Source organism: Ostrea edulis, chromosome 8, assembly GCF_947568905.1.
Source record: "Ostrea edulis chromosome 8, xbOstEdul1.1, whole genome shotgun sequence".
NCBI classification, from domain to species: domain Eukaryota; kingdom Metazoa; phylum Mollusca; class Bivalvia; order Ostreida; family Ostreidae; genus Ostrea; species Ostrea edulis.
In genome coordinates, this window is record NC_079171.1 from 60395612 (window position 1) to 60409176 (window position 13565).

The following is a 13565-nucleotide window of genomic DNA, read 5'->3' on the forward strand; positions in this document are numbered from 1 at the left end:
AGAAGCGAAATGTGTAGTTACCCACGTCAGTTTCCATAGTTACAGGACCTCAATTCTAGCAATCCGATCATGATCGGCAGTCAGTGGTATACGACGGTAGCTTCTCAGGTTATGGCGGTTTAACCAAAACAATCATTGTCGGTATGCTCTCAAACAATATTCCCTTGTTTGTATTTGTTAAATATTGGAGATGGCATTGGTTATACTGATGCGTTTTAATTGATGAATACTTGGATAGATGAAAAATACTGTCAGTTACAGCTTAAATTACTTTATTGCAGGATATTTTTTTTTTCTATTTCACATTTGACATTACCCACAACTACGAAAATCTTCAAGTTTGGTCCATGCAATTTAGTAATTTTCTTTGCTAATTTTGCTAAGCGTTAACTACGTAGTATGTGAGACGTTGTGAATTCACGATGATGGACAAAATCAAATCGCAGAATGTATTACCTTATCATTTACGAAGTCAGGCAGTTAAGGTGACGAATGAACTCGGTACGATTATGATATCACAATGAGCTGATACGTCATGACAGATGCTCCGCCTTGATCAATCCATATTTTGATACGCATACACAAACCCCATTTTTTGGATTATATAAAATATATAGGAATATTGTTTTTAATTTTTACTTAAAATAAGTAAATTTTCCCTGATTTGACAACTCATGACAAGACATTATGATGAGAAATACCCGGTGAAGTTTGTCGTATGATTAGAATCATCGTCGTAAAAGTGCTTACTACGCACCTGGCAAAGGCGACGTGAACACGTCAGCTGTACAACTTTGAAATCAGAAAAAAACCAAGGAAAATTCTTGTAATTGAAATAATGATGTATGAATACCTGAAACAAAAGTCGTCAACGATGAATATAGACAACATACAATGTGTTCTTTACATTGACTCAATACTTTAGATGTAGTATATACATAATTTATGCGTAACTTTATGTTCTTTGATTATACACTACACACGTCACTTGTAGTCGATGTGTAGCATTACATCCACACACGTCAGAGAACTTATGCTTAAATGGTGCTATGTTTTTTTAAATTCATGTAAACATGATTTACATGAGTACAGGCGGGCATCTAGACAGTAAAATCAACAGGCACCTGAAGTATGGAAAAATAGGTCTACTACCCCCCCCCCCCCCCTTTAGCGACTATTTCTCTGAAATAAGTGGATTCCCTGTCTAGTTCTTCCTTCTTTTGATTTATGTAATCGTTTCATGCTTCCACCAGCATAAATGTATGTATTGATTCACCAAGCATGTTGACATACAATATATATAAAGGTGCTGTAAATATTACTTTAAACATATTAACATTGAAGGAATGATTTCGTTCTCAGTCTGATTAACATCAAACCTCACTTCGCTCGGTATACGAACAGTCGCATCGACTATCCGTATATGGAGCGAATTGACAGGTTTGATTTTAATCCGACCGATTTCGTTATAGGCGTAGATCGAGGGTAAATATAGTAAATGTACATTCATGCAGTCTAATTAAAACCGGTCAGCAACACCCTCTTATCCTATTGACGTGAGGGTCCCTGATAGGAAAAGGGTGTATTTTCAATCAGACTGTCATTCATAAGGTTTGAGATTGGAATTTAAACAATCTGATTAAAATCAGATCTCTGATCCGCTCCGGTATTGCTATGTCGTTACAAACGTACAATTATTACGTATTTTAATTTATCTAACAAACTAGCTAGGGTTGTCTTCACATCTAAAGTAAACAAACGAGGTGAAAATACAGGAAGCTTATTATGTTGTAGTACTTGAAAAGTGTTCTTAGTTTTATAATATTGATAGATGAACTATATCCAAACCAATAAGATATAAAGCTTCATTTTTCTAAATAATTTTCACACATGACCTTAAGTCACACGCGTAATGAACTGTTAATCCACCCATTACTTGTACGCTACGCCTAATGATTTGCAAACCCCGCCTAGTCACGTGTAATTTCCGCCTACTGACCTGAGAAGTACCATTTAACAACCATTGTGGCATCCATGCTTGCCCAGTACTGACAGCTCTGCCACACGTCGACCGCTATTCCACGTATGTTACTTAAGCCCATGTACACCTCATTGATTCCAGTTCCTGTCATTCGGAGCGACTGCGCAGCTGAGAAAATCTTCCCGCCATTAGCCTGATTGTATCCCATCAGGAAGCGCTGTCTAGAAGTACTAAGCTGTTGCACTCTACAACCTGAAACAAGAATCAAGATTAGAGTCTTAAATTATAAGCAACACAAAATAGACAGTTGGGAAACACGGACCCCTGGACAAACCAGCGATGGAATCAGATACCTAGGAGTAGTAAGCATCCTCTATCAACCGGTCATATGTTGAATTTCCATGAGAAAAAGATTAATTTGATCAATGGTTGAGACCTAATATAATTAATGTCATTTTCAGCTACCTCCGTCAGCTCATCTTAGTAGAATAATTTAAGGAGTGTGTTCATCAAGATTTGAGAAGACATATAGAAGATAAGAATGTGAGAAAATCAAAGCGTGCAGGTCATGCCTATCAATTTAATAAACATCACTTATCTAGAATAGTATCGGTCAATTGAGTGCAAATTGTATTATACATTTACACAACACCTTCCCCTAAAAAGTTTTAATGAAAATGAAAACTCAAATATACAATGCACATCAAACAAAGCAACAGTCAAACACACTGGATACGGGAGATACTCCTGACATCTGCCATAACATTGTCTCTGTCTTTGAGATGTTAAACAAGAGGCCCATGGGCCACATCGCTCACCTGAGTCACCTTGGTCCATATCAGAAGACTTTCTATATATATTTGCATGTAAAACCGTAGTCCTTATCATGGCCCCAATCTACCCCTGGAGGCCATAGTTTTCGCAAACTTGAATCTACACTATGTCAGAAATTTTTCTTGTAAATGTGAACTTCTTTGGCCCAATGGTTCACGAGAAGAAGATATTTGAAGATTTTTCCTATATATTTGTATGTAAAACTTTGATCCCCCCTTGTGGCCCCATCCTACCCCCAGGGGCCATGATTTGAACAAACTTGAATCTGCACTATATCAGAAAGCTTTCATGTAAATATCAGCTTTTCTGGCTCAGTGGTTCTTGAGAAGAAGATTTTTTTAAAAAAATTCCTATATATTTGTATGTAAAACTTTGATCCCCTATTGTGGCCCCATCCTACAACAGGGGGCCATGATTTGAACAAACTTAGCTCTGCTCTATGTTAGGAAGCTGTTCATGTGAATATCAGCTTTTCAGACTCAGTGGTTCTTGAGAAGAAGATTCTAAAAGAATGTCCCTATATATTTGTATGAAAAACTTTTATCCCCCCCCCCTTGTAGCCCCATCCTACCCCAGGGGCCATGATTTGAACAAACTTGAATCTGCACTATGTCAGAAAGCTTTCATGTAAATATTAGCTTTTCTGGCTTAGTGGTTCTTGAGAAGAAGATTTTTAAAGATTTTTCATATATATTTGTATGTAAAACTTTGATCCCCTATTGTGGCCCCATCTGACCCCCAGGGACCAGGATTTTAACAATTTAGAATCTGTACTATATATCAGAAAGCTTTCATATAAATCTCAGCTTTTCTGGCTTAGTGGTTCTGGGAAGAAGATTTTTAAAGATTTTTTCTATATATTTGTATGTAAAACTTTGACCCCCTATTGTGGCCCCATCCGACCCCCGGGGGCCATGATCTTAGCAATTTATAATCTGCACTATATCAGGAAGCTTTCATATAAATCTCAGCTTTTCTGGTTCAGTGGTTCTTGAGAAGAAGATTTTAAAAGATTATTCCTATAAATTTGTATGTAAAACTTTGATGCCCCCCTTGAGGCCCCATTCAATCCCCGGGGTCCATGATTTTAACGAACTTGAATCTGCACTATATAAAAAAAGAAGAAAAAAAAACAACTTTGACCCCCTATTGTGGCCCCATCCGACCCCTGGGGGCCATGATTTTAACAATTTAGAATCTGCATTATATAAGAAAGCTTTCATATAAATCTCAGCTATTCTGGCTCAGTGGTTCTTGAGAAGAAGATTTTTAAAGATTTTCCCTATATATTTGTATGTAAAATTTGATCCCCTATTGTGGCCCCATCCGACCCCCGGGGGCCATGATTTTAACAATTTAGAATTTGCATTATATAAGGAAGCTTTCATATAAATCTCAGTTTTTCTGGCTCAGTGGTTCTTGAGAAGAAGATTTTTAAAGATTTTCCCTATATATTTGTATGTAAAATTTTGACCCCCTATTGTGGCCCCATCCGACCCCCGGGGGCCATGATTTTAACAATTTAGAATTTGCATTATATAAGGAAGCTTTCATATAAATCTCAGCTTTTCTGGCTCAGTGGTTCTTCAGAAGAAGATTTTTAAAGATTTTCCCTATATATTTGTATGTAAAACTTTGACCCCCTATTGTGGCCCCATCCGACCCCCGGGGGCCATGATTTTAACAATTTAGAATTTGCATTATATAAGGAAGCTTTCATATAAATCTCAGCTTTTCTGGCTCAGTGGTTCTTCAGAAGAAGATTTTTAAAGATTTTCCCTATATATTTGTATGTAAAACTTTGACCCCCTATTGTGGCCCCATCCGACCCCCGGGGGCCATGATTTTAACAATTTAGAATTTGCATTATATAAGGAAGCTTTCATATAAATCTCAGCTTTTCTGGCTCAGTGGTTCTTGAGAAGAAGATTTTTAAAGATGTTCCCTATATATTTGTATGTACTACTTTGACCCCCTATTGTGGCCCCATCCGACCCCCGGGGGCCATGATTTTAACAATTTAGAATCTGCACTACCTAATAAAGCTTATCTATAAATTTCATCTTTTCTGGCCCAGTGGTTCTTGAGAAGAAGATTTTTTAATGACCCTACCCTATTTTTACCTTTTCTTGATTATCTCCCCTTGGAAGGTGGCCTGGCCCTTTATTTTAACAATTTAGAATTCCCTTTACCTAAGGATGTTTTGTGCCAACTTTGGTTGAAATTGGCCCAGTGGTTGTTGAGAAGAAGATTTTTAAAGATTTTCCCTATATATTTGTATGTAAAATTTTGACCCCCTATTGTGGCCCCATCCGACCCCCGGGGGCCATGATTTTAACAATTTAGAATTTGCATTATATAAGGAAGCTTTCATATAAATCTCAGCTTTTCTGGCTCAGTGGTTCTTCAGAAGAAGATTTTTAAAGATTTTCCCTATATATTTGTATGTAAAACTTTGACCCCCTATTGTGGCCCCATCCGACCCCCGGGGGCCATGATTTTAACAATTTAGAATTTGCATTATATAAGGAAGCTTTCATATAAATCTCAGCTTTTCTGGCTCAGTGGTTCTTCAGAAGAAGATTTTTAAAGATTTTCCCTATATATTTGTATGTAAAACTTTGACCCCCTATTGTGGCCCCATCCGACCCCCGGGGGCCATGATTTTAACAATTTAGAATTTGCATTATATAAGGAAGCTTTCATATAAATCTCAGCTTTTCTGGCTCAGTGGTTCTTGAGAAGAAGATTTTTAAAGATGTTCCCTATATATTTGTATGTACTACTTTGACCCCCTATTGTGGCCCCATCCGACCCCCGGGGGCCATGATTTTAACAATTTAGAATCTGCACTACCTAATAAAGCTTATCTATAAATTTCATCTTTTCTGGCCCAGTGGTTCTTGAGAAGAAGATTTTTTAATGACCCTACCCTATTTTTACCTTTTCTTGATTATCTCCCCTTGGAAGGTGGCCTGGCCCTTTATTTTAACAATTTAGAATTCCCTTTACCTAAGGATGTTTTGTGCCAACTTTGGTTGAAATTGGCCCAGTGGTTGTTGAGAAGAAGTTGAAAATGTGAAAAGTTTACAGACGGACAGACGGACGGACAGACGGACGGACGGACGCCGGAGTACGGGTGATCAGAAAAGTTCACTTGAGCTTTCAGCTCAGGTGAGCTAAAAACAATAAGATGGAATTAAATCTGAAGATAAAGGTCGGAGTGCTCATTGAGAGGGATACGGATTACACAGGTGTCGGATTAGGCAATATTCACTGTAAAACGATCATCCGCCTTATTTAATCTCGCAAAGTAACATCTCGTTGAACTGCGAATATGACCATAAAATTACGTGTATCTCAATTCCATGCTAGTATTATTATCATCTGTACAATACAACGCATCCTTGGGGTATTTTTTTTTTTTTTTTGCATGCCCACACGAAGTAAAAATTAAGCGTGCCAATTTCTTGGTAGGGTAGATCAATGAAATGTATAATCATCACTTCCGTGATACGTAAGCTTCAGCTTAATGTCAGCGGATTCAATGCATGATTTATTAGACATATGGGACCCGGGTTAGAATAAATCCTCAGTACCCCTTGCTTGTCGTAAGAGGTGAGTAAACGGAACGGTCCTTCGGATGAGACAGCAAAAAAGAGGTCTCATGTCACAACAGATGTGGTAAGATAAAAGTCGCTCCAGGCTCAAAGGCCGTAAGCGCCGAACATAGACCTAAATTTTGCAGCCCTTCACCGGCAATGGTCACGTCTCCATATGAGTGAAATATTCTCTGAAGGAACGTTAAACAATTTACAATCAATCAATCATGCCATGCATCAAATGACAGAAAACCATACAAATGAAGAAGACCATGTATTACTCTTTGGACTGTAAGGAAATGTCTTAACGTCGCTTTAAGTAAATTATACTAGAAGTGGGCTACCTTATTGGACGACGATACATACGTTATGAAAATGTGTGACTGTGAGGAAGTGGGTTAAAACAATGCGAATGTTTGGAAGTAACATGATTCACGTCTGATGAATCGGGATTAAAATGACATTGTTAATAAACACGTTCAAGTGTATTCAAATTGGTGTACTTTAATTTCCCAAATTTTCCGACTGAAATCAAAGCATAATAAAAATTCAATACTACCACAATTTGAATGTAATTCAAAGAAAGAAAAAAAAATGTTAATACAAGCGTCATCATGAACCTGATTTGTCGGCGTTTGTTGTCTACCGCTACAAATTGCGCAAAAATGAAATAACGGCAAACAAACGTGACTTTTTGCATTTGAGCTCACCTTCCTGTTAAACAATAGTTGGATAGAACTTATCCTCTCCGTTACACAGTGGTTCAATAGATCTCCAATCTACCTGCTGCACAACATTTAAATTCAACTTATCTCCCCCGCTACACATTAAATTTACCCTTCCTATTACACAGGAGATGATTTGAACTCACCCTATCCAGATCAACAATAGTTGTTGAATTCAACTCACCTTCCTGTTGCACAATAGCTGAATTCAACTCACCTTCCTGTTGCACAATAGTTGAACTGGAATTAAACCTTACTGTTACACAATAGTTTTACTGAAATCAAACCTTTCTGTTACGCATTAGTTGAATTGAATTCACCCTTCCTGTTAAAGAATAGTTGAACTGATCTAGACTCCTTCAGTTAAAAAAAACTGAAATGAACTTGCTTCCTCTAATTATACAATTATCAAATCAAATTCAAGCCCCCTGGTACACAGTGACTGAATTAAACTCACACACTACTATTACACAATAGTTGAATTCAACTCACCACTTCCTGGAAGGTATGAGATGAACTCATTGGTGTTATAGCTGTACCACGCATCGACTGTAATGCCCATGCTGTGTTCTTTAATACGCCCTTGACTTTCTGACTCATCAAACCACTCCTGTATATCGATGGTCTCGTTTTTGTTCATTATCACACATTGAATATGTGCAGAAAAGGTGTTGGTTATGTTTGGACGAGGCCTGTTAGGTACTGCAAGGTAAAGTACGAGTCTTTAAGGAATAAATTTATTCATTTAAAAACTACAATACATTTACAAGAAACTGAAAATGAATTACTATAGATAAAAAATCTAATATAGATGATTTAAGATATTTTCACATATAATTTTTTTCCTTCTGGAATTTTTTTGTCTTTTTTAATTATTTGAAGAGAAAAATTACAATGCTTTTGCGCTGGATCCTTAACATGACATACATATTTTATCTAGGAACGTTCGGGAGGGTTTAGATGATATCGTTGAGGTTATCCATAAGAATATATAAATAAATTTTACATGAAAGGGACAAAACTCTTTTGATGAAAGGGACAGAAAATGTTATTTTGTTCAATTTTTGAAAGGAATTAATGTTTGTCCAACTGACTCGTTAAAGTCATGTCTGTTTAAAACTAAATGCATTCATTTGTATTTCTTTCCAAATCTTAAGCGATAACAATCTTCAAATTATATCCCTTTGGGTTTTGACTTCCTGGACAAAAATAGAATCTGCAATACAAGTTGTCTCCTATTATAACTTTTAAGAAGCAGACATTTCAAAGTTGAAGAATATCATTCATGTATATTGTATATTTTCTATTTATATTAAATAGGAATACGATGTTTTGCGGTGAAAAGAATTGTCATATCTAGACTACGGTGCCACACAAATTAAACAAGGCAGACATACATACATCAGTCAGACAGACATACAGATATTAGCCAGACAGACACACAACCAGGTATACAGAGAACAGCGAGACAGACACACATATATTGACCAGACAGCAAAACAGACATCAGACAGACAGACATACAGACATTGGTCAAACAAACGTACATATATCAGACAGACATATAAACAGACATCAGTCAGACAGACGCATAAAGCGTCATGGAATAAGCAGAAAAAAGGCAAACATGCATCATTCAGAGATAGTCAGAAAGAATCAGACAAGAGAGAGAGAGAGAGAGAGAGAGAGACAGAGACAGAGACAGACAGACAGACAGACAGAAGCTTAAGAATATGAGCAACCTGGCTGTCAGAGAGATGGAAGCTGGACACATAGCATTGAGAGAGATGCGCCATTAAAATGTATAAACAACCGGAGAGATGCAGATACCGACGTATGGACAATCTGATAATGAGTCTGACGTACGGACATTATGATACTGGGTCTGACGTATGGACATTATAATACTGGGTGCAAGATGAAGATAACAAACAGTTATCAATCTCATAACTCCTACAAACAATACAAAATAGATAGTTGGGCAAACACGGACCCTTTGACACACCAGAGGTGGGATCAGGTGCCTAGGAGGAGTAAGCATCCCCTGTTGACCGGTCACACCCGCCGTGAGCCCCATATCCTGATCAGGTCTGACGTATGGACATTATGATACTGGGTCTGAAGTATGGACATTATGATACTGGGTCTGACGTATGGAAATGATAGATAGGTAAAGCGAAGTACGGATAGGCTCTTAACTATCGAGCCACACAGACGGACGAGTCAACAGACAAACGATCAATTAACAGAAATAACAGACATTCGATACTCCAACAATCAACACAAAAAGATACATTTTACAGACAAATATGCATTCAGCAGACAGACATGTAGACAATCAACAGACAAACAAACAACATACATACAGTCAGCAGAGGAACAGTTTACAGACAAACCAACATTCAATGGACAACTATACCAACAGACAATCAACATATAAACAAACAGTCAGCATACCAAACACAGTCAACAGACAAACAGTCAACTTACACACAGATGGTAAACAGACAGACAGTCAACAGACAGACAACAGACAGACAACAGACAGACAGACAACAGACAGACAACAGAAATACAACAGGCAGACAACAGACAGACAACATACAGACAGACAGTCAACTTACACATACAGGGCAAACAGAAAGACAGTCAACAGACAGACAACAGAAAGACAGTCAACAGACAGACAACAGACAGTCAACAGACAGACAACAGACAGACAGTCAACAGACAGACAACATACAGACAACAGACAGACAACAGACAGACAGACAACACACAGACAGACAACAGACATACAACAGACAGACAACAGACAGACAACAGACAGCCAACAGACAGACAGACAACAGACAAACAGCCAACAGACATATAGACAATCCACGGGCAGTAAACAGACAACAAACAAACAACAGACAAACAGTCAACAGGCAAACAGACAACGGACAAACAGACAACGGACAAACAGACAGTCCATAGACAGTAAACAGACACCAAACAAACAACGAACAAACAGACAAACAGCCAACATACAAACAGGCAAACAGACAAGCCGACAACAGACAAAAAACAGTCGAAGACAGACAAAAGACAAACAGACAACCAACCAACAGATTTACAGCCAACAGACACATAGTCAAAAAGCAAACAATCACTCAACAGACAAACACTCAACAGACAAACATAGACAGTTAATAGACAAACAGGCAGTCAACAGACAAACAGACAACAGACAAACAGACAAACATCCAACAGACAACCAGCCAACAGACAAACAACCAACAGACAAACAGTCGACAGACAGACCGTCAAGAAGCAAACAATCACTTAACATACAAACAGACAGCGGACAAAAAGTCACCAGACAAACAGACAACAGAAAAACAGTCAACAAACAAACCAAAAGTCCACAGAAAAAACAGACTGACAATATACATACAGTCAACAGACGGACAGATGGTCACGACAAACAGTCATTGGAGGTATAGGAACGATTATACTAATACATATCAACTAAAACTTAGATGTTACTAAACCGTGTCGTCTGATAAATATGTTGGTGTGGTTTTATTGACAATCATTGATGTGGTAATTGGGCGTGGTTTTATTGACAATCATTGATGTGGTAATTGGGCGTGGTTTTATTGACAATCATTGATGTGGTAATTGGGCGTGGTTTGATTGACAATCATTGATGTGGTAACCGTTATGTTTGGATGTCACATCACTCACCTGGTGATACCGGGTCTCCGTTACATATCGAAGTGTCCTTCCCGTGGTACGCCAAAACACTCGCTATGGATACTATCTTTATAAATATTTGGAACATTATTGCTTGATCTGAAAAAAAAACCCAACTTGTTCGTTAGCTTCGCCTTTCATAAATTTAAATGATGATCGGGAAAATCCCCTTGCTTAAATTCAAAACATATCGACATTAGTAAAGCCTTACCTTTACTCAGACCCTGACATATTCAAGAAGAGGGCATTTCTATAGGAGGGAATAGTAGTAGGCAGGTAGGGCATTCAATTAGGAGGAGGTAGTAGTAGCCAAGTAGGGCATTCAATTAGAAGGGGTTAGGAGTAAAGAAGTGGGGCATTCAGCTAGGAGGGGGTGGGAGTAGGCAAGTAGGACATTCACTTAGGAGGGGGTGGGAGTAGGCAAGTAGGACATTCAGTTGGGAGGGGGTAAGAGTAGGCAAGTAGGACATTCACTTAGGAGAGATAGGAGTAGGTAAGTAGGGCATTCAGATAGGAGTGGTTAGGAGTAAAGAAGTAGGGAATTCAGTTAGGGCACTAGGGTGTATTTTTGCGAAACTACCTAGTAGCTATATAATCTCTGTATTTGATTCATTTTCAATCATCACATGATGCAATTAAGGGCGCATGATTAACAGATAATAACCAACAATTAATGACACTGAACCCAGGCAGATAATAACCAACAATTAATGACACTGAACCCGGGCATATAATAACCAACAATTAATCACACTGAACCCGGACAGACAATAACCAACAATTAATCACACAGAACCCGGGCATATAATAACCAACAATTAATCACACTGAACCCGGGCAGATAATAACCAACAATTAGTGACACTGAATCCTGACAGATAATAACCAACAATTAGTGACACTGAACCCAGACATATAATAACCAACACTTATTCACACTGAACCCTGACAGACAATAACCAACAATTAATCACACTGAACCCGGGCAGATAATAACTAACAATTAATCACACAGAACCCGGGCAGATAATAACCAACAATTAATCACACTGAACCCTGACAGATAATAACCAACAATTAATCACACTGAACCCGGTCAGATAATAACCAACAATAAACACTGAACCCGATCAGATAATAACCAACAATTAATCACACTGAACCCGGTCAGATAATAACCAACAATAAACACTGAACCCGGTCAGATAATAACCAACAATTAATCACACTGAACCCGGGCAGATAATAACCAACGATCAATTACACTGAACCCGGGCAGATAATAACCAACAATTAATGGCACAGAACCCGGGCAGATAATAACCAACGATCAATTACACTGAACCCGGGCAGATAGTAATTAATATTTAATTACACTGAACTCGAGCAGACAGTGATCAACAATTAATCACACTGAACCCGGGCCGACAGTAAATAACAGTTAATTGGACTGAACCCGGCATACATTAATCAGCAATTCATAACACTTAATCCGGACGGACAATAAGGAACAATTAATCACACTGGACCTCGACAGAAAGTAATTGATAATTAATTACACTGAACCCGGACAGACACTAATAAACAATTAATCACGTTGAACGCGGGCAGACAGTCACTAAAAATAAATACATAGTATGTAATACTTAAAGAGGAACAGCTTATGATATTTGTTCAATTTTCTGATTTTTGTAAGTCATCTGTTGTTCTAAAATCATATAAATCTAGACAAATTCACACTTACCGTAATGCAGTACAACAGTTACATCCGCCCCTCTGTAGTGATATCCTCAACATCGAGTGCCCGGGTAGACTGATAGAAGATAACGAGGTGCGGAAATCGCCGATAACGAACATCTCCCGTATACCAAAAGGAGTGCTTTCTAGTTATCTATCAACAATTCATTCAATTTGTGTTTACTTTAAGGTGGCTCATACATTAAAATTTTATCTAATGGTTCGTTTAATAATTTCTTATGAAACCCGATATTACAATCGTTATAGACATGAATGTTCTTAACTATTTTGATTTGTTTTAAAACATATTTCTGCGATGTTTATTTTTCTAATCGGCATGCTTTTTTTTTTCTTTTAAAGATTTTAACCGAAAATTGAAATATATATTTATATATATATATATATATATATATATATATATATATATATATATATATATCAGCAAATTACATTTTCAATTTTGCATAAATATTTGTTAATAGAAAATTGAACCATCCATGTGAGTCATCTAGGCCTACCATTATACTATTGTATCTATTGCTGCTAGATGTCTTTGTAAGAATCGGCTGTTTATGTTCAGCTTTGTAATTATTATCCATGTTCAATTTTGTTATAATGCTATAAGATGTATGTCTTTCGCATTAGAGAATTATTGAATTATTATCCTATAAATGCCATACATCAAATCATAGCGAATTTTGAACTATGGCATATTTTATATATGCGAACGAAATATCCCTTTCCTCATTGTTGGGAAAATCACGAAATGCATATTAAACAGTTGAGAGCTTATTTCACTCTGTCGATGGTGAAATCACACTTCATCAGAGGTGTTTGAACGAGACTTTGGATACAATGTTGGTGTGATGCTTATAATGCTTAACACACTGATTGTTAATTGAAATGTACCCCAATCGATGTGTGGGAGGGGGAGGGGGGTAGAGA

The 13565-nt window shown here is 37.5% G+C and overlaps 1 protein-coding gene across 4 annotated transcripts in view; it reads right to left on the reverse strand.

Moving 5' to 3' along the window:
• Positions 1-12706, reverse strand: part of LOC130049325 (multiple epidermal growth factor-like domains protein 11) — an 85419-nt gene extending 72713 nt beyond the window's left edge. For all 4 annotated transcript variants that reach the window (XM_056146739.1, XM_056146737.1, XM_056146736.1 and 1 more), the window contains exons 1-4: positions 12628-12706; positions 10875-10982; positions 7635-7844; positions 2000-2233 (exon numbers count right to left, since the gene is read on the reverse strand). In XM_056146739.1, the coding sequence (XP_056002714.1) occupies positions 2000-2233; positions 7635-7844; positions 10875-10971 (541 nt within the window). In that variant the 5' untranslated portion in view covers positions 10972-10982; positions 12628-12706. The remainder of the gene's footprint in view (positions 1-1999; positions 2234-7634; positions 7845-10874; positions 10983-12627) is intronic.
• Between the last annotated feature and the right edge of the window lie 859 nt (positions 12707-13565).